The following is a 22,471-nucleotide window of genomic DNA, read 5'->3' on the forward strand; positions in this document are numbered from 1 at the left end:
GGGTTACTGCTACTATTATCTTCATTATAGAGGATAGGACCTTGCTGTTATAAGGAAATGGATTTAGGAAATATCCTTTGTCTTAGGTTTTATTGAGATTAAAGAACATATTTTCATGTTCGGTAGTTGAAAACACTATAACTTTAATATGCTTTTTTGTCTTCTGTAGGAATTTTACAATGAATTGGCTTCTCTGTCAAGAATCCCTGCAGACACCATCTCAAGATTTTTTTTTGCGACTAACACAGTCTTCTTTATTACCTTTCTATATTTTAGTGTTAACTATTTGTCTTCTTTCTATGGTGCAAGTTATTTTTAGGAGAATTAAGTAAGTTATTACACAATCACACTGCTTTTATATCCTTCCAATATGTTTTTTAAAGCTAAAATATCATTATAAGTTGATTAGAAAAATTCAAATTTAGCTTTGTACATCTAAATATGTAGTGTCCAAATGTAACAAATGAGTGTTATTTAAATAATCAGGTAAGCTTTTACAGGCTCATTCACAATTTATTCAGATGTTTACTTATTGTAAGAATAATTTCTTCTGTTTAATTGTTTTTTAAAGATTTACTTATATGAAAGGTAGGATGACAGAGAAAGGGAAACACAGAGATCTTCCATTCCCTAGTTCATTCCCCAAATGGCCATAATAGCCAGGTCTGGACCAGCCTGGAGCCAGGAGCCGGGAACACTGTCCTGGACTCCCACATGGGTGCTACGGGTCCAGATACTTAGGCCATCTTCTGCTTTCCCAGATGTATTAGCAGCAAGTTGGATCTGAAGTAGAGCAGCTGGGATTTGAACTGGCACTCTGATGTGGGATGTGGGGGTCGAAAGACACAGTTTAACCCACTGTGCCATGATAGCAATCTCTCTTTGTTTAATTTAAATGAAGGTAGTATTATCAGTGATTTTATTTTATTTTGTTTTATATTTTTAAGAAGATTTATTTATTTATTTGAAAGGCAGAGGTACAGAGAGAGAGAGAGAGAGAGAGATCTTCCATCCTTTGGTTCACTCCCCAAATGGCCCCAATGACTAGGGTTAAGCCTGGCCAGAGCCGGGAGCTTCCTTCCATTCTCCTATGTGGGTGCAGGGGCCCAAGCAGTTTGGCCGTACTGTGCTGTTTTCCCAGGTGCATTAGCAGGGAAGCTGAGCAGCCAGGGATAGAACTGGCGCCTGTGTAGGATACCAATGTTGAAGGAGGCGGCTTAACCTACTGCGCCACGGTGCTGGCCCCTATCAGTGATTTTAGATTTCTCTAAAGTTTGTTCTTTTATATGTTTTTCAAAATGTTTATTAAGGGGCTGGCACTGTGACACAGCAGGTTAAAACCCTGGCCTGTAGTGGTGGCATCCTGTATGGGTGCGCATTTGATTCCTGGCTGTCCCACTTCCAGTCCAGCTCTCAGAAAGCAGTAGAAGATGGCCCAAATGCTTGGGCCCCTGCGCTTGCATGTGAGACCTAGAAGAAGCTCCTTGCTCCTGTCTTTGGTTCCACCCAGTTCCAGCCGTTGTGGCCATTTGGGGAGTGAACCAGCGGATGGAAGGCTTCTCTCTCTCTTTCTCTTTCTCTCTCTGTAACTCTTTCAAATAAAATAAAATATTTTTAAAAAGAGTTTATTGATTTTCATCTGTTTGAAAGAGCAATAGAGGGAGAGAGGAAGCGATCTTCCATTCACTACTTCACTCTTCAAATGCTTGCAGCAGCCTAGACTAGGCCATGTTGAAGCCAGCGGCCTGGAATTCCATCCAGGTAGCCCTCATACACGGCAGGAGCCCAAGCACTTGATGCATTATCTGCTGCTTCCCAGGATGCATTAGCAGAAGCTAGATGGAAGCAGAGGAGCCATGCTTGGAGCCAGTACTCATAGATGGGCTGAGAATGACCTAAGCAGCAGCTTAACCCACTGCACCACAATGCCAACCCCATTCTTTAACATTTCAGTCATGTTTGAAAGGAAATAAGTATTTATTTACTTACTTTATTTTGAAAGGCAGAGAACAGTCTATCTGCTAATACACTCAGCATTCTCAACAGCTTGGGGCATGCTGCAGCTAGGAGCTGGAAATGTATTTGGGTCTCTTACATGGATGTCAGGGATCCGAGAACTTAAGCCATCATAACCTACCATTTCCCAGGATGTACTTAGCAGGAAATGGGAAACAGGAGTGGAGCTGGGATTTGAACCCAGGCACTCTGGAATGGGATATGAGTGTCCCAAGTGGTTGTTTTTAACCACTGTTCCAAATGCCTGCCTCTCATTAATTTCTTAATTTTGAGATGTTAGTTACTCATTTTGTGATTTAACCGTATTGACTAAGTATTTATTAGGTGAATCATAATTGATCTTTTAAAAATCTAAAAATCTTTTATATTACCCTGAAAATTCATATTTAATCTTCACAGTCAGCTGTCTTAAGGTTTTCAAATTCATATGTAAAGACTTAGAAGTATATGCTAGGTAATTGATTAACAGAATATACTTAAGACCCACCTATTTTTTTCCTTATGAAGAAATTTTAAATTTCAGGTATAGTAGATGAGAGTTTGGTGCATCAGGGTAAGCTGTTGTTTGATGTGCATTGGTTTGGGTCCTGGCTCCACTTTCTTTCTTTCTTTCTTTCTTTCTTTCTTTCTTTCTTTCTTTCTTTCTTTCTTTCTTTCTTTCTTTCTTTCTTTCTTTCTTTCTTTTTTTTTTTTTTTTTTTTTTTTGACAGGCAGAGTGGACAGTGAGAAAGAGAAGAGAAAGAGGTCTTCCTTTTTTACGTTGGTTCACCCTCCAATGGCCACTGTAGCTGGCGCACCGCGCTGATCCGAAGCCAGGAGCCAGGTGCTTCTCCTGGTCTCCCATGCGGTTGCAGGGCCCAAGGACTTGGGCCATCCTCCACTGCCTTCCCAGGCCACAGCAGAGAGCTGGACTGGAAGAGAAGCAACCGGGACAGAATCCGGCGCTCCAACTGGGACTAGAACCCGGTGTGCTGGTGCCGCAGGCGGAGGATTAGCCTATTGACTGGCTCCACTTTCTAGTCCAGCTTCCTGCTGATGCATACCCTGGGAGGCACCAGGTCATGCCTCAAATAGTAGGTCCTTGTCACCAACTTGGGAGACCTGAATTGAATTCCCAGCTACTGGCTTTGGCCTGGCCTATGACTATTGCAGGCATTTGGGGAGTGAGTCAGTAGATGGAGATCTCTCTCAATCTCTCTGCCTCCCCTCCCCTCCCCTCCCCTCCCCTCCCCTCCCCTCCCCTCCCCTCCTCTCTCCTCCTCTCTCCTCCTCTCTTCTCCTCTCTTCTCCTCTCTTCTCTTTCTTGATTTACTTTATTTATTTGAAAGAGTTACAGAGAGAGGTAGAGACAGAGAGAGTTCTTTCATCCACTGGTTCACTTCCAAATGGCTGCAATGCCCGGAACTAAGCCGATCCAAAGCCAGGAACCAGGAGATTCTTCTGGATCTCCCAGGTGGGTGCAGGGTGAGCCATCCTTCGCTGCTTTCCTAGGCACACCAGCAGGGAGCTGGATCAGAAGTGGAGCAGCTGGCGCGCCAACTGGTGCCCATGTGGGAGGCTGGCACTGCAGGACAGGGTTTTAAACTGTTGCACCAAAGCGCCAGCCCCTCTCTGCCTTCAAATAAATATATATGCAAAAAAACTTTTCAAATATGGCTTTCAATGTTTATAAACAACAGGTCTTTGATTTTTTTAAATAAATGTTTTCCGGATCTTAAAAATAAATTTGTTTTTTGTAGTGGTAAGTCTGTGAAAGAAAGTATTACTCTTGAAGATGGACGAATTGGAGAAAGGCCAGAAGTAATTTATCACATAATTCATACTGTTTTATTGGGTTCTCTTGCAATGGTTATAGAAGGGTAAGTATACTTTATTTGCTCTGTTTTTATAGAGATTGTGGTTGTTAATGATATGTGGATACATTCAAGAATACATTAAAAAACTTTATAAAACTCAAAACCTATAAACTTTCTTAATACAACGGGAGTTTACAAAGATGTTTGTAGTACAGAGAGCCAATATTTGCCTACTTATTCATTTGTTCAAGAACTTTTGAATGTCTTCCAAGATCTAAGCATTATGTTAGGTGCTGGATATACAGTGGTAGCCAAAAGTGGATGTAGGGTCTTACCCTGTGAAACTCATGACCTAATGGAAATGGCAAATGTTAATCGTACAAAAATAAAATTAGACTTTAATGAGTGAGGTAGACGTGAATGGTGCTGAGAGTTGTAGGTTTTTGTTTTGTTTTGTTTTTAAGATTTATACATTTATTTGAAAGGCAGAATTACAGAGAGAGAGAGAGAGAGATCTTCCATTTGCTGGTTCACTCCCTAAATGGCTGTAATGCTGGAATAGACCAGGCTAGAGCCAGGAGCTCCATCTGGGTCTCCCACATAGTTGGCAGGGGCCCAAATACTTGGGCAGTCTTCTGTTGCTTTCCCAGGTGCATTAGCAGGGAGCTGGATCAAAAGTGTAACAGCCAGGACTCAAACTGGTGCCCATATGAGATGCCAGCGTTGCCTTAAACCTGCTGCTCCACAGTGCTGGCACTGTAGAAGTTCTTCATATATTTTGGAAATTAAGTCTCATCAGATATGAGGGCACTTCAACAAGTTCGTAGAGGATTCAGCACTGTGGTGTGGTGGGTAAAGCCACAACCTACAGTGCTGGCATCCCATATGGGCACCAGTTCGAGTCCTGGTTCCACTTCCAATCCAGCTCCCTGCTAATGCACTTGGGAAAGTAACAGAAGATGGTCTAAGCCTTGGGCTCCTCTCTGCACTAACGTGGGAGAACCAGAAGAAGCTCATGGCTCCTGGCTTTGGCCTGGTCTAGCCGTGGCCATTGTGGCCATTTGGGGTGTGAACCAGTGGATGGAAGATTTCTGTCTCTCTGCCTCTCTGTAACTCTGCCTTTCAAATAAATAAATAAATATTTCTTAAAAATTCATAGAAAATAGCATTTAAAAATAAGTGCAAAATTTTGAAATTTATGCATACAGGAATTTCCAAAAAGTTCGTGGAAAATAAATATGTATTATATAAAACTATCTATGGGGGCTGGGGTTGTGGTACAGCCATTTAAACTGCCACCACTTTTGATCTAGTTTCCTGCTAATGCACCTGGAAATCAGCAGAAGATGCCAAGTACTTGGACCCCTGCAACACACATGGAAAACCCTGATGGAGTTCCAGGCTCCTGGCTTTGGCCTAGGGGAGCCCCAGCCATTGTAGTCATTTTGGGAGTGAACCAGCAGATAGGAGATCTCTCTTTCTCTCTTTTCTCCCTCACTCTTTTCCATCTGTAACTCAGCCTTTCAAATAAAGAAATAAATATTTGAAAATAATCTTTTAAAATGTATGTACAGATTTCAAAATATTTTAAAAATTATTTTACACCAAAATAATCTTTTGATTTCTATTTCCCACGAACTTTTTGAAGTACCTTATCTGTAAGCTAGGTTATTAGAACTGACATTGCCTATCTTAGGGTATTTCAAATTTTTTTTTAAGATTTATCTATTTATTTGAAATAGTTACACAGACAGAGAAGGAGAGGCAGAGAGAGAGAGAGTGGGAGGTCTTCCCTCTGCTGGTTCATTCCCCAATTGGCCACAATGGCCAGAGCTGCACCCATCTGAAGCCAGGAGCCAAGAGCCTCCTCCGCGTCTCCCACGTGGGTGCAGGGGCCCAAGTGCTTGGGCCATCCTCTACTGCTTTCCCAGGCCATAGGAGAGAGCTGGATCAGAAGTGGAGCAGCCAGAACGCGAACCGGCATCCATATGGGATGCCAGCCCTGCAAGCAGTGACTTTACCCACTATGCCACAGCGCCAGCCTCAGGTATTTTAAATTTGCAAAAATTCTGCCAAATTGCCTTCTGAAAGAGTTATCAGTTTATTTTCTCTCAAACAATACAAGTTTGCTACACACTTATCAATATTTTTTTTTAAGATTTATTTATTTATTGGAAAATCAGAGTTACACAGAGAAAGGAGAGGCAGAGAGAGAGAGAGAGAAGTCTTCCATGCAATGGTTCACCCCCAAGATGGCCTCAACAGCTGAAGCTGTGCCGATCCGAAGCCAGGAGCCAGGAGCTTCTTCCCAATCTCCCATGTTGGTGCAGGGGCCCAAGGACTTGGGCGGTCTTCCTTTGCCGTTGGTTCACCCTCCAATGGCCGCCGCGGCCGGCGCACCGCGCTGATCCGATGGCAGGAGCCAGGTGCTTTTCCTGGTCTCCCATGGGGTGCAGGGCCCAAGCACCTGGGCCATCCTCCACTGCCTTCTCGAGCCACAGCAGAGAGCTGGCCTGGAAGAGGGGCAACCGGGACAGAATCCGGCGCCCCGACCGGGACTAGAACCCGGGGTGCCGGCACCACTAGGCGGAGGATTAGCCTAGTGAGCCGCGGCGCCGGCCCGGGCCATCTTCTACTGTTTTCTCAGGCCATAGCAGAGAGCTGGACAGGAAGTAGAGCAGCCGGGTCTCAAACCGGCGCCCATATGGGATCCTGGTGCTTCAGGCCAGGGTGTTAACCCACTGCGCCGCAGCGCCATCCCCCACATTCATCAGTATTAATGCTTTCATTTTATCCTGCTTTGCTAACCCATGTGTCTTCCTTAGAACTGGATAACAATCTCTCTGAACTAGAGAAAGTTTTCATTCTCCCTTAAATATTGATATTTTAGTTGGTAGTTGGAAAGAACTCAGAAAAGAAAAGGGAAATAATCAAGATGTTTTCAGGATATTCCATATGTGACTGTCTCTGTTTTCCAGTCTGAAGTACATCTGGACACCTTATATGTGCATGTTGGCAGCGTTTGGCGTGTGTTCTCCTGAACTTTGGATGACACTTTTCAAGTGGCTGCGATTAAGAACTGTGCACCCGATATTGTTGGTGAGTTGCTGTTATTTTGTGTTAAGTGCTTCTTTCTCTTCCAGTTATATAAAATTGAATGCTAATGACACACTGAATATAATTGAAAAAGCATGAGTGAATCACATAATGACTGATGGGTAGGAAAATCTGTCTTGTAAAAAACGTTTTTTTATAATCCGTGCATGAAAGTAATGCATTTCAATCTATACAACTCTTTAAAAAGAGGTGAATGTTCAAATAAATCAATAATAGGGGTTGTCATTAGGAATTAATTTTGTACAATACTTTCTTGGTTTGATTTAGAATTATGTTTTCCATATGAATGGAAAATTTATACTGTGCATATTATATGTTGTATGTTTGGAATACAAAGATAAATGTTAATTTTATCATGTAGGTTATAGTCTCCTAGACATACAAATAGATAGTAAGAAGTACTCATAGGATGCTTCTAGGACTCAGGGCAGAAAGAAGACTTTCCAATCTGAGACCTGAAAGATAATGAGTTATTAGGCAAATGAAGGGGAAAGAAGGGTATTCATGGTAGAAGGAATAAACAGAGATAGGCAAAGAACAGTATGTAATTAAAGGGAATAGAAAAGGGGACAGAAAAAGCACATGCAATAGGATTGGTTAGGAAACAGGACTAGAGAAATGGAGGAGACTGGGTTGTGGCGACTCTCGGAGTCAGGAAGGAAGGCATGGAGATTTGTATGCCTTATGGAGAGTCAGGAATCAGACTTGATTTTCTGTTAATTCAGTCTAATGACAAGACAAATCAGGAAGGAAGCCCTGGTGGAGAAAATCATAGAATTTCCAATTTATTGCATTTTCACTATATATCAGGTTCTGTTCTAATCATTCCACATGCTGCTTAATGCTGGATTTTGTTATCTCTATATTATAAACAAAAAAACTAAGATTAAATCGATTGTTTGAAATGCGTGTTTATAGATGTGGAAGCAGGTTTTTCTGTCTTCAAAACCAGTCCTACTAAATACTATGCTATATTGCAATGAGAAAGTTACAAAAGAAGACTGATAAGACCTAGTGATTGATTAAGTATAGGAAGGAGAAAGCATGGAGGTTTCCAGTTTGTAGTAGTGACTGTGAATCATTAGGTCACCAAAAGACACGGAACAATTGGGAGAATTGGTTTTGGCAGAAAGATGGTGAATTTTGTTTAATAATAATTATATTGTATTTTGTCAGTCTTAGTCTCAGAATTCCCAAGTTCTTATTTTAATATAATAGTATATTGACATAAATCAGCTATTTTTCTAATTAATTCATTATTTTTATTATTATTTTTTCATACAGCAGTGTAGTATCCTTTGTAAGTTCTTCATAACATGAGTTCCTGGAACATTTTTTAAATATTGATTTGCTATTCTAAATATTGCTCTGAGCATTTCTTATTTAATGTTCTGCCTTAAATTTATATAGTGAATGTATATGTCTCATTTTACCTCCAATTTAATTATATGAAACTCATTAGTCTTAAGCTAGCTCATTTTGTTATCTAGGTTCCCCTCTGACTTCACTTTCTTAAAGGATATGCATTCGGTCAGGGAGTCAGTGTCTAGTATCCCTAAAGTAGCCTCTGAAATTGTATTTGTCCATAACCATTTTACTTTAATATTTTAGGCTCTTATTCTGAGCATGGCTGTGCCCACTATAATAGGTCTCAGTTTATGGAAAGAGGTAAGGAAATTAGATTTTTATATTATTAAACTATACTTTAGCTAGAAAGTGGTGATAAATTTCTGTGTATAATTAGAAAACTGTATTGAGACGCTGTTCTAACAAAGTGTAACATCCTCAGTTCTTAATTTTCTTATCATTAGGAATATAATAGAAGAGTTAAAATTTTTGGAATGCCATCTGTATTCTAGTGCTATTGTTATTTCAGCTTATAATTAGCAGAGGAAATTGCTAAATAGATATTAAACATTTGGCAACTCTAAAATTTTAGTATCTAAAATGATAAAAATTATTTGACATATTATATATAGCATGAAACCAGTTGGCAATAAGCCTGCAAATTTTTTTTTACCTGAAATTTACTTGCTCTTTTGTATCTATGTGCATGAAAAATACTAACAGTTGTTTTGTAATGATGAAAATATTTAGTCTAGACAGTGAATAAATTGCAAAATAGATCATTTGTATTGAGAAGAATGAGCAAGTCAGTCAAAGTCTTTTTTTTTATTTCTATGAAAATAATGTTATAACATTGTTGACTTTAAATTACTCTCAGTATTTTGAAGTTATCTGAAGCAGTTTTAAATTTTCTAGTTATTTACATATACCTTTTGGGGGTTTTGCTTTGCATTTTAGTTCTTCCCAAGATTAATGACAGAATTAACAGAACTACAGGAATTCTATGATCCAGATACAGTGGAACTTATGACCTGGATAAAGTAAGGATTCAATTGCCGAGACTGTTGCTAAGCTATTAATCAATCATTACATGCTGTCTAATGGATTTAGGAAAAATAATACTTTTCCCAATTCTTCTCATAAAACTGAAGAATTTTATCCTGTGTTTGGAGGGATATTTGGCTTTTGATTGGACTCTAAATTACAATTTTCTTTTTTTTTTTTTTTTTTTTTTTTTGACAGGCAGAGTGGACAGTGAGAGAGAGAGACAGAGAGGGAAAGGTCTTCCTTTGCCGTTGGTTCACCCTCCAATGGCCGCCACTGCAGCCGGCGCACCGCGCTGATCCGATGGCAGGAGCCAGGATCCAGGTGCTTTTCCTGGTCTCCCATGGGGTGCAGGGCCCAAGCACCTGGGCCATCCTCCACTGCACTCCCTGGCCATAGCAGAGAGCTGGCCTGGAAGAGGGGCAACCGGGACAGAATCCGGCGCCCCAACCGGGACTAGAACCCGGTGTGCCGGCGCCGCAAGGTGGAGGATTAGCCTATTGAGCCACGGCGCCGGCTTAAATTACAATTTTCTAATTAAACTTGAAAATATTACATTAGTAAGTACAAGATTTTAAAGTCTCACTGTCTAACACCTGTAAATGTGGAATCAAAAGAAACAGATACCCTTTTCTTTAGATAGTCAGGAGGATGCTTCTTTTGTCCAAAGTAGGAGGTAAATTGCTCATCTTGGTAACTAGGGGTTAGACTTCCGTGCCCACACAGGGTGGATGATGTGTTCTTGAGACTGTGAAGACAGGAAATTGAAATGGAGATCCTCTCCCACAACACACACGTATGTGACTCAGGAACCCTCAAAATGCTACACAGGGAAAGGAGGGACAGGGAACAGCAAAATATCTGTTAAGTGGCAGAGGACATTGATAATAAAGCAGATACTTTTGCTTCAGCTCTTGTTCTTCAAGGTTCCCTTCTGGATTTGTGCCTCTGAATCCACATAGGTTTGTAGTTTGAAATTTAATTTATGTAATCCAGAGAACTCCAAATCAAGAAATCAGTATAAAACGTGGTGCTAGCCGGCGCCATGGCTCAATAGGCTAATCCTCCACCTTGCGGCGCCGGCACACCGGGTTCTAGTCCCGGTTGGGGCGCCGGATTCTGTCCCGGTTGCCCCTCTTCCAGGCCAGCTCTCTGCTATGGCCAGGGAGTGCAGTGGAGGATGGCCCAGGTGCTTGGGCCCTGCACCCCATGGGAGACCAGGAAAAGCACCTGGCTCCTGGCTCCTGCCAGGATCAGCGCGGTGCGCCGGCTGCAGCGGCGGCCATTGGAGGGTGAACCAACGGCAAAAGGAAGACCTTTCTCTCTCTGTCTCTCTCTCTCACTGTCCACTCTGCCTGTCAAAAAAATAAAAAATAAAAAAAAAAAATAAAATAAAACGTGGTGCTGGGCTGGTCTGGGTCTCTGATACATTCTCAACCCAGGCTGCACAGGATTCCACACATGAAGTAACACGAGGGTAAGCTCAAAATTACCAGGCACACAGGACACAATTCAGCACAGCAAGTATCAGCTATTGTTTGTAATAAGCCATGAAATTAGACTTCTGGCAGTTTCTAAAAACACCATTTCTTTGTGTCATTTAGTTCTTGCTGCATAACAGACTGCCAGTAAACTTAGTGGCTTACAAATATTAAACATTTATTATTTCACATCATTTTAGGATCAGTGGGGAGGATTTTTCTGGTCTGGGCCAGCTTAGCTGGGATTGGGTTGTCTGGCATGGGCTCTCTCTAATATTTGGGGTTGGCTTGTTGTCAACTGAAGAGAGCAAATTGACTTGACCATGTGTCTAGCATGTTAGCCAGGGCTTGTTCACAAGGTGTGGTTGTAGAGTTCCCAAAAGCAACAAGAGAGGGCCAGTCTCACTGTTGAGCATGTTTTAAGTCTGTGCCTACGTTATGTTTGTTACTGCCCTTTGGCCAAAACAAGTCACAAGGTCAAGATTACAGGTCCCTCAAAATCCATGACCATAGAGAGGAATTATTGCAGTCATTTTTGTAACCAGTCATGGATTGAAACAACTACATTGGAAATTATTAAAGATATGAAAGAAATAAAACCATGAAGGGCCAGCATTGTGGCATAGTGGGTAAAGCTGCCACCTGTGGTGCCAGCATCTCATATGGCTGCCAATTCAAATCCCAGCTGCTCCTCTTCTGACACAGCTCCCTGCTAATGCACCTGGGAAAGCAGCAGAAGATGGCACAAGTGCTGCTTGGGCCCCTGCACCCACGTGGGAGACCTGGAAGAAGCTGTTGGCTCCTGTCTTTGGATTGGCCCAGGTCCAGCCACTGTGGCCATTTGGGGAGTGAACCAACTTCTGCCTCTACCTCTCTGTAACTCTGCCTTTCAAATAAATAAATAAATCTTTAAAAATAAAAACATTAAAAAGGAATGAAGCATCATCTAAAAAATCCAGGAAAAAGTGGGGGAAAAGACAGCGGTGTCTCTAGAAAGGAGGACTAGGTTTATAGGATAGCAATATGGAAATGAGAATAAGTGGGGACCAAGAGAATCAGTACCTGTTACAGGCCATTTGAGTCCTGGCCAGACCATTACTGTAGAGGACTTGGAAGGCCCTAGAAAAGGGACTCATAGTGATTATGTTTCACTATTAGCGCTCCAGATCCATGGATTGATTACTAGGGGCTAAGAATATTGATGTCATTGCAGGTGCACAGGCAGGATAGCTCTACCATGCAAACCTAGAGATCAGATGCTATGGGACTTGAGTTGTGTTTCATTATTTATTTAAAAAAAAAAAAAGAAGAAGAAGAACAATGTCTCCTGTTTGTACTTAAGCACTAGCTCCTTTTTTTTTTCACTAGCTCCTCTTTTAAAAATTGTTTTTTAATTTATGATTTATTTGAAAGATAGACAGATCTCCTATCTACTGATGTATTTTCCAAGTGCTCACAACAGGCAGGGTTGGACCACATTGAAGTTGGGAGCTGGGAATTAAATCTAGTTTTCCACATGGGTGGCAGAGACTCAAGTACTTGCTGCTTCTTCATAGCAGGAAGCTAGAATCAAAAGTGGAACTGAGGCTTGAACCCAGATACTTCAGTATGGGATGTGGATGTCCCAAATGGTATCTTAATTGCTCTGCCAAATGCCTCCCCCGGCTCCTCTTTGACATAGCCGAGTATTTGTAATTATGCTTTATGTTGAGCATTCTGCTGCAAAACAGTAAAACGGCACAAAGTGGAGAAAAAGAAATAAATGAGAAATAGGGCTTATTTTTCTTTTTTTAAGGATTTGAAAGGCAGAGTGACAGAGAAGGAGGAAAGTAGGAAGAAGGGAGGGAGGGGGAGAGAGAGAGAGAAGAATGAATGAGAGAATGAGAATCTTCTATCTACTGGTTCATTCCTGAGATGCCTACAACAGCCATAGCTAGACTATGCCAATGAAGCCAGGAGCCAAAAACTCCAGCTGGGTCTCCCACATGGGTGGCTGGAACTCAAGTATTTGGGCCATTCTCTGCTGCCTCCCAGGATGCATTAGTAGTAAGCTGGATCAGAAGCTGAGAAGCCAGGACTCAGCTGGCATTCTAAGGGATGTGGGTGTCCTAAGCAGCAGCTCAACCTACTGTTCCTTAACACCTGCCTGGTACCACAGTGTTCTACAAAAACAGCAAAGGCCTGAATGGTTGGCACTGAACTATTGGACATTTATGTTACTGTGGTGTAGTATTCTGCTTTTTTGTTTGTTTGTTTGTTTTTCAAGATCTATTGGTTTTATTTGAAAGGCAGTTACAGAGAGAGAATCTTCATTGGCTCACTCTCCAAATGGCTGCAACAGCTGGGGTTAAATCAGGCCGGAGTGAAGAGCTCCATCTGGGTCTTTCATGTAGGTTGTAGGGGCCCAAATACTGGCACAAACCCTGGAACATAGTATACGGGTGTTGAATATAGGGAGTGAATAAAACAATAAAGGCTCTCACTGTCCACTCTGCCTCTCCAAAAAAAAACAAAACAAAACAAAAAACAAAACAATAAAGGCATTAGATCAGTTCTTGGAGACCTCCTTGTAGGTAGTAAGTGACATCTATCAGAGTGGAGAAGTCCTCCATATTTTTTGGAGACAGACACATGGATAGATAGGGAAGGAGTGGGAGGATAGTTGGATCTGGAAGGAGTTGGGTTGTGGTGGTTAATATTTGCAGAAGTTGAATGTGAGAATTCACAGTGTCACCTCTGAGCTGGCCATCGTATTTAAAATAGCATATTCTTGACTGTCTGCTTAATCTGTATTTTTTCCCTTCACATTATTTTGGAATAACATTATTACCAGATAACACTCCACTCATGTTTAAAAAAAAAAAAAACAGTGCCTAACACAGAGTAGGTACTTAATTTTTTTATTGAATCTATAAATTAAAAGTGAAAACTGACATTGAAATTTAAGTGTATAATATATTGTAAATTTCCTGGTATTTTAGGAAGTCAGTGCTAGAAGTCAGTGATCTAATATGTACTTGCTTTTTCATTGTTAAATCTTTTGGTTCTTTGCAGAAGGCAAGCCCCACTTGCTGCTGTGTTTGCAGGGAGCCCACAGTTAATGGGTGCCATTAAATTATGCACTGGATGGATGGTGACAAGCTTGCCTGTTTACAATGACGACGATCTTCTCAAGAGAAATGAAAATGTAAGGCATTTAAAATTCTATATTTGGATGTTTTTTCCTGCACTCTTAGAATAGTTCTGTGGTGCTATGTATGTTCCTAATTGAGCTAGGAAAATTGAAACAATTTTAGAAGAGATTTTTAGCTTTAGTTCTTAAAAGTTGTCTAATGCATTTACAAGAGGAGAGCCAAAATTAAGTTCATTGTTTTATGAGAAGCATTTGTGTATTTCTAGGGGAAACATTTAATTTTTCACAATGTATCAAAGGGACTGATGTGCAGTATTTCACAAAGGGAAATGTTGTTTAAAAAAATGTAAAATGTCATTGTTGGGGTGGGCATTTAGCTTAGTGGTTAAGACGCATGGTTACCCATGTGCCATTTTGGAGTACCTGGGTTTGATTCCAGCTTCTTAGCATTTCTTGGGGAAGTTCTGGGAAGCAGTGATAATTGCTTAAGTAGTTGGATCCCCACCACCTACATAGGAGACCTAGACTGAATTTTTGTCTCTGGACCACTCGGCCCATTGTGGGTATTTGTTGAATGAACCAGTTGTTGAGAGCTTTCTGTTTTTGTTTGTTTGTTTGTTTTAATTAAATTTATTTGTTTGAAAGGCAGAGTTAAAGAGAGAATAAGAAATCTTCCAGTCTTCCACCCACTGGTCATTCCCCAGATAGCCAGGGCTGGGCCAGGCCAAAGCCAGGAGTCTGGAACTCCATCCAGGTTTCCACTTGGGTGGCAGAGGTCCAAGTACCTGGGCCATTTTCCACTGCTTTCCCAAGCACATTAGTAAGGAGCTGGATTGGAAGTGGAGCATCCAGGAATTGAAATGGTGCCCATATTGGATGCTGGCCTTGCTTAACCTTCTATACCACAATGGCAGCCTAGGGGCTCTTTATCTGTGTATCTCTTGATCTCTCAAATAAATTGATTGATTTTTTTAAAAAGAGAAAATGCATCATTTTCAATCAAATTATTATTGAAGGAAGGCTATCAACTAATATGTTAGTACACTTTGTCTTTCTAAGCTGAAATTTTTTTGTTAATTGGTATGGGCCTTTATTAATAACTTAGTATAAAATTAGAATGGTGTCTAATTAATTATAGACACAAGAGTGGAGAACCTTTTTTTCTACTAAGGACCATTGGGTATTTATAACATCATTAGCAGGCCATACAAAAGTATCAACTTAAAAATTAGCCTGCTGTGGATGTATTGAATTTCAAGTTCTGCCTGTGGTTGCTTTGGCAGGGCCAGACTGAATGATTTTACAGGCTTCATAGGGTCTGTGGGCTGGGCATTTCCCACCATGATTTATAGAGTATATTATTTTGAATGTTTGGTAACTTCGTATCTGAAGGTAAAAAACAACTGCATCTGAGCTCCCAATATTTTTTAATTTGTATTGAAAGATTGACAGAGCTCTTCATCGTCCAGTCCATTTCTGCATTTTTTTTTAAAGATTTATTTATTTTTTTGAGGGACAGAGTTACAGAGAGGGAGGGGGATACACAGAGAATATTCCATCTGCCGGTTCACTCCCAAATGACCGCAACAGCCAAGGGGTAGGCCAGGCCAGAGCCAGGAGCCAGGAGCCAGGTTCTTCTTCGGGTCTCCCACATGGGTGCAGGGGCCCAAACACTTGAACCATCTCTTCTGCTTTCCCAGGCACATTAGCAGGGAGCTGGATCAGAAGTGGAGCAGCTGGGTCTTGCACTGGCACTCACAGGAGATGCCAGCACTGCAAGTGGAGGCTTAACCCGCTGCTCCACAACACCAGCCCCTGTTCTCTTTGAAATATATAAAAATTTTTGAAACGTGAATATCTATTTTCTAAAGACAGTACTAAGAACATAGAAGATGATTATGTTTGCATAAACATGAATTATAAATGTTTTTTAAAATTGGTTTTTGTTGTATTCTTTCAGATCTATCAAATCTATTCAAAACGATCTGCTGAGGATATTTATAAAATACTGACATCCTACAAGGCTAATTACCTAATTGTAGAGGATGCCATCTGCAATGAGGTGGGAACAATGAGAGGCTGTAGGGTTAAAGACTTACTGGATGTTGCAAATGGCCATGTAAGTAACTATTTAGAAAGTTGGATTTTTTTTTCTTAAGAAAAATTACTTAATCTTAAAATCTTGAAACTTTATTTTTAAAGCTTAAGAGTATAGGAATATGTAATAATGAAATATGCTTATTAAAAGTAGTAGTATTTTCCAATGTACAAGCATGTTGACAGTTTTGCAAGAGAAAATTAATTTTGCCAATACCTGAATTCCTTATTCATTGCCTGTGCTTATGCCTATGAGTGTTTCAACATTTGATAGGAGAATGGCATAATTTGTATTATAATTTTATTTTAATGTACTATAGTAATCTACAAAGTGACTAGTTGAGTTGTTATATTATTATGTTGGTAAATTTCATGTAATTTTATTCATATTTAAAAAGAATACCTAACCTAAATTTACACAGCGCCTGTACACTGAGTTCCTGTTCCACACAAATAAGTGTATTCAGAGCCCCATTTAGATTTTAATTTCTTCATTGATTTCAGCTATTTTCCCAAGCTGCCTTTCAGCCTGCAGTGCATGTGCTGTATATCTGGTAACTGATAAGGCCGACAGAGAGTTTGTATATTTTATAGTGTTGGCTGGGGTGGAAGCCTTGACTACTTGGAAAATCAGGGGAGAATGACTTAGGAAAAGCTTATGCGTACTTCCTTGTGAGTCATAGTTCATATCCTGTTCAGGTTGCAGCCAATATTTTTCCTATCTCTTCTTGAATAATCAAAGCTCTTGTCTGATTAGGAGGTGAGAAGCTCGTTTTTACGATTTCTACCTTCCCTTTCTTCATGACCATTTAATTTTACACTCTGTTTTATGCTGCATGTGTTTTAAATTTTTCTTTTGGTACTTGATGGCTCTGATCTTTGATTTATTAGTGATGAGATGAGATAGAATTTTATAAAGCAGGGTATTCAGAATTACTGCTGTACTGTATCTGCTCTCTGGAGCCTTTTCTGTTCCTGGCTGTCCACGTTTCTGTACAGTTTTAAGGGTAACGTTGCTTCTCCTTTCACTTAATGTCAGGTGTATATTTAAGCTGATACATCCTTTTGCTCCTTTTGTTTTTAAAATTTTATTTATTTATTTGAGAGGTAGAGTTACAGAGAGAGGCAGGGGGAGAGAGAGAGAGAGAGAGAGAGGTCTTCCATCCACTGGTTCACTTCCCAGGTGGCCTCAATGGCTGGAGCTGAACCGATCTGAAGTTAGGAGCTGGGAGCCTCTTCCAGGTCTCCCATGTGGGTGCAGGGGCCCAAGGACTTGGGCCATCTTCCACTGCTTTCCCAGGCCACAGCAGAGAGCTGAATCGGAAGAAGAGCAGCCAGGACACGAACTGATGCCCATGTGAGATGCTGGCTCCGTAGGCAGAGGGTTAGCCCACTACACCACAGCACCGGCCCCCTCCTTGCGCTCTAAAGTAGACACTCTGAAATCTTCGATAGACATTAGAATAATATTTAGTATTTAATTATTAAAAAAACCTTCATGCCAGCTAAGCTGTCCCAGTGAACATCATTAAATGAGAATATAAAAATTTGCAGAAGTCACAAGGTAATTGGTTACTAGGTAATTGTGAGTCAATTCTCTATGAGAAATTGAATAGACATTAGAAATAGAATATATACATTTCTCCATTTTGTTTCTTTGAAGCAATGATAATGACTATGGAAACATTGCCTTCTAGATTTTAAGATTAAATCTTTTAAAAATTGGAAACACTTTATACTGGTTTCTTAATCTCAGTGGGAAGTTTAGGAGTTTAATGGATGTGATTTCTTACCTGTGAAGAGGCTTCTATTTGCTAAACAACTTAAGATGTTCTGTAGTCCACGTTTAGCAAAACTAGTTTTTTTCATATAAACATAGTTACTTTTCATTGATGGCATTTTTCCTATAATCTTAACAAGCTTTTTAATATTATGTTTCATATCTTTTAATAGGTGGTTTGTGAAGAAGGTGACAAGTTAACCCACTCGAAATATGGGCGATTTTGTCATGAGGTCAAAATTAACTATTCTCCATATGTGAATTATTTCACTAGAGTATACTGGAACAGATCCTACTTTGTATATAAAATCAACACTGTGATATCCTTCCAGTCTTGAAAAATAACAGAGCCTTCATTTCAAAGACTTGTGCTACCTGAAGTAAAATGCGATTTTCTTCTTACCTACAGTGGTGTCTGTTGCAGATCAGAGTATGGACATTTGAAATACTGCTGCTTTTTCCCCTGCCTGCTGTTACCTGGATCCAGAGTTCTGTGGGAAACAGCTCAACGTTACTGTCCTTTGGTAAAATGTCAAATCTACTACTCTGCAATTTCCAGACAGGCGTCTTTTTTTCTATTACATGGTGTTTAAAGATTTTATGTATTGCAGCATCTTCCACATAAATCTTCATCTTACCATGATGTTGATCTTGATTTTGAATATGTTCAAGATCAGAGTGTATCTCTCAAATTAATAGATACTTAATGTGCTATAACTATATAATAGAAGGAAAGAATTATTCTCACCCTCAAGAAAGTTTCTGAAGGTATGTAATGGTTTATAACAACTGAAAATTCACAATAAAAACTAATTTAAATGTTAGCTGAAACTCTCTGGCATTTAAATCAAAACAGAAATTATATAAAAGAAAATGATATTTAAGGATATATGTAAAGATATATCCAGAATTTTCTGCTTGTACTGCACTCGTCATCTGCTGCCTATATATGAGCACTTTCTTAGTAATCTATAGTGCATGATATTGCATTTTTTATTTTATGACTATCTGTTAAGTGATTAGCTTTTTTCACTTATGTCCATTAATTTGATAGCAATATAATCATGATAAAACAATAATTCTTGTTATCTATATATATTTTTAAAACAGACATTTAAAAAATGTTCAGGCTTTTAAAAATATGTGGGTGTGGGATAATTTATTCATATTTTACATTGAAGCATTAAATAAAAATTAAAAAATCTTTAACAGAATAAGCATATGCACACCAAAATGAGCAACCATTTTGGGAGGTTTATGCAGACAATATAAACATACTTCTGCATACAGATATTTATTATAAAATACAAGTGATATTCATTTATGAAACTGTGATGGAAGTTTTCAAAGTGACAGAATGACAATTAAAATAAAAGTTAAAACACAGTTTCACAGTCTAAATGTTACATTGCTTTAAGTTTTTTTGTATTTTTATCATTTGTTAAAATAAACTTTAAGTAATTTGGTCTTTTAAAGAAATTCAGAATAGATGTAACCTATACATGTATCATTTTAATAAGATGAAATGCATGTTAGTTTTTTCTTTAACACCTTTTCAGTGAACAGGTTTTCTATATTTTCACTTGTTAGAGTGAGTACTGTAGCAGTTGCATTATCAGAACTCTAAATTCCTGCCAGTTAGAAGGGAGTATCTCTCTGTTTTTATTTTTGTAATATGTGTATTTTTAAAGTGCATGCATTCTTAGACTAACTCTAGGATGCTTTGCTCTTTGGAAGCTGAAGAACCCTTTGATATTGTTAATGTATTTGATGCATTAGTCTCATTGGTTCTAGTTTCACTCTTCTATATGTTTTTTTTTTTTAAACTATGGTAAGATAGCTGCAGACAATGTGCTTCAAACTGACTCTGCATCTTAGTTGTGAGCAGCTAGTGTTTGCTTCAAGCCTTATGAAGATACTACCATAATTATGTAAATACATAGTGAACAGTCATGTGGTAGTACTTGTGATTAGAGCATGTGAAACAATGTAACTTAAAAGTCAGCTTGCATATTTTGAAGGGAAAATAGAATACCTTCCTTTCTATGTAGTATGAAATATTTGAGTTTTTATTCATTTATATTATGACCAGATTGCTGTATTAGTTTTGGTTGTGTTTTATTAGTAAGTTGCTTTTGCTTCTGTCACTTCATTTCCTAAATAAAATAGATTTGTGACATTTTAATTGAATTTGTTAAATAATGAATTTTTCATGCAGCATCAGTTGGAAAGGAAAAATAAGCTTTTAAATAGGTATGATAATATTGTTTATGAGAGATAAGCTTGTTTGCTTCCATTTTAATTGCAGTTAAAACAGTAGTACTGGGAATCTTTAAGTAGGAAGCCTTTGATTCAGTTCCTTATTCATCTGTAGAGTAACAGATGGTTAGTGCAAGCAACTGGTAACTTAACAGCAGTTAGGTTTGACAGTAAAGCTCTACTGTGAAAAGACAAAGTCTGTGGGTTTTGGGTGGAAGGAATTTCTCAAATGTAAAAAAAAAATTTCACCCTTGATGTTGCAGACTCATTGAAATAAGTGCCTTAACTTCTTTATTTCTAAGTTTACTTTTCTTGTTTTGTGTTTTTAGACACCGGATATTCTGAGATCAGCTTATGGTTTATTTTCCCAAAAATGTTATCTATTCCCTATGAAAACTTTGCTAATTTTTTCCTCATTAATAAAATCCCTTACTGTGCTGTTGTTACTATTATTGTTAACCCAGTAATAAGCAAAACTTTGTTAAGTATAGGAATGGGACTTCTAGTCTCCTAAATTTATTTAGCTTCTGAAATGTCAAGTAATCCAATAAGTAAAACTTATTTAAATGATCAGGTCTGTGATGTTGACTCTGCAGATGTCTAACTTGGCATCTGTATCTTGGTGCTTTTTGTTAGACCGGTAGAGTTTTGCAACCGCATGAACAGTCATGTGCTGCATAATGGCATTTTGTTCAGTGACAGATTGCATATACAACATTGGTCCAATAAAATTACATCGCTGAGTGATACCATAGCTGGGTGAGTTTGTGTAAGTACACCGAATGGTTTTCACACACAGTGAAATTGCCTGACAATACATTTCTCAGAACGTGTCCCGAATGATAAGTGACACATGACTGTGTTGTACCTGAGTGGTTTTCTCTTCACTGTTTTCTGTGTGTTATAGATAGCCATTTATTCCCCCAAGATGTTAACCCAAGTCATCAGTAGCCTCAATGTTGTGATATTTTTCCAGATTGTCCAGACTAAAAGAAAAGCAGAAATGGAACTTGAAGTGTGCTTTAAAAGAAATGTAATAGATTTAAAAGAAATGTAATAGATTATTACATTTCTTGAAGGGTACATTTCTTGAAGAGTAGCGATCTTAATGGGTTATTTTATTTCTGAGAAATCAGTTGTTTTGGACCTTTTCTATTTTTGAACTGTTCAAATATTTGATGCCTTTTGTGGATAAAAGTAGTGCCTCTCTTTATACAGTTGATGGGATTTTAAAAGTTGTAAGTTCATTTTTTGGTAAATTTATTTTTAATGCATGAATATTTAAAAGGCATACATTTTTAATTGTTCTGTATATTTAAGACCCTTTTGTAAAGTAAATAATGACTTCCTGATTAACATCTCAATATATTCTCTCTTTATTTGTCCAAGTTTTTAAATAGTTAATGTTGTTGCTATTTACTAGTAGTTTTCATTTCTAATTAGTATTAAAATTTCACCTCTGAAAAGTTGCAAGTAAAATTCAATTTCTTATTGAAATAATATCTCTTTATTAAGGTTTTGAATGTGTAGGGTTAACACTTTATATAAAAATTGATGAGAAAATTGTAAAAAAATTTTAGTATAGAGGCATTTTTGAATAATTTCCGCTTATAAGTCTTAAAATGTGGGAAATTTTGATATTGGGATACATAATCCCTTGTGCAGTTCTATAAGAGATGCAGCAAATTTGTATCCACTGTATACATTTAGTAGAATGATGACATCACAGAGAAGCATGCAGTCCAAGCTGAGAGTTTGAAATATCTTATAAACAACCCTTTCGTGTTCTAAGTTTATTAACTTAGATGAATACAGCTCTCTTTGTTTTCATTGACCTCAGAGCCATACCTGTGACAGTGTTCATTCATTTAGATTGAATATGTTCCTGCTGCAACTGCATCTTTGCAAGATACTAAAAGTCACTTTCAGCAACTATAGGTCTTTAAAAGAGTTGGATTATAAACTCATTTACTTCCGATTCTGTAGCACTTTTATCAAGAATAAACTTTCATGTTATCCTCGTTGTTCTGTTTCCATAATAAAACTTTTCAGGATTTAATTTGTCTTTTTAATATATAAATGTTTAAATTACAACTTTACTGAGATATACATCAGGTACCATACAGTGTCACCCATTTCAAGTGTATGATTCAACAGTTTCTAGTGTATTCACACGATTATGTGATTATGATCGATTTTAATTGAGACATTTTCATCACTCCAGAAACAAACCTCAATGCTTTAGCTGTCAGCGCCAGCCACTCCCAACTTTGGACAACCACTGCTCATCTCTTTCTTTGTATTTGCCTATTCTGGACTTGTTATATAAATGGGATCATATAATTTATGATCTCTTGTGACTGGTTTCTTTCAGTCTCACATTTTCAAGAGTCATCGATGT

General features: G+C 38.7%; 1 protein-coding gene across 6 annotated transcripts in view; it reads left to right on the plus strand.

The window, feature by feature from the left end:
* Positions 1 to 22,129, plus strand: part of DPY19L4 (dpy-19 like 4) — a 64,604-nt gene extending 42,475 nt beyond the window's left edge. For all 6 annotated transcript variants that reach the window (XM_017341443.4, XM_002710695.6, XM_070075319.2 and 3 more), the window contains 8 exons: positions 170 to 328; positions 3,756 to 3,875; positions 6,791 to 6,911; positions 8,541 to 8,597; positions 9,234 to 9,316; positions 13,856 to 13,988; positions 15,895 to 16,053; positions 17,985 to 22,129. In XM_017341443.4, the coding sequence (XP_017196932.1) occupies positions 170 to 328; positions 3,756 to 3,875; positions 6,791 to 6,911; positions 8,541 to 8,597; positions 9,234 to 9,316; positions 13,856 to 13,988; positions 15,895 to 16,053; positions 17,985 to 18,149 (997 nt within the window). In that variant the 3' untranslated portion in view covers positions 18,150 to 22,129. The remainder of the gene's footprint in view (positions 1 to 169; positions 329 to 3,755; positions 3,876 to 6,790; positions 6,912 to 8,540; positions 8,598 to 9,233; positions 9,317 to 13,855; positions 13,989 to 15,894; positions 16,054 to 17,984) is intronic.
* Positions 22,130 to 22,471: the final 342 nt, after the last annotated feature.

This window comes from Oryctolagus cuniculus, chromosome 6 (genome assembly GCF_051225735.1).
Source record: "Oryctolagus cuniculus isolate XC-2025 breed Fujian yellow rabbit chromosome 6, ASM5122573v1, whole genome shotgun sequence".
NCBI classification, from domain to species: domain Eukaryota; kingdom Metazoa; phylum Chordata; class Mammalia; order Lagomorpha; family Leporidae; genus Oryctolagus; species Oryctolagus cuniculus.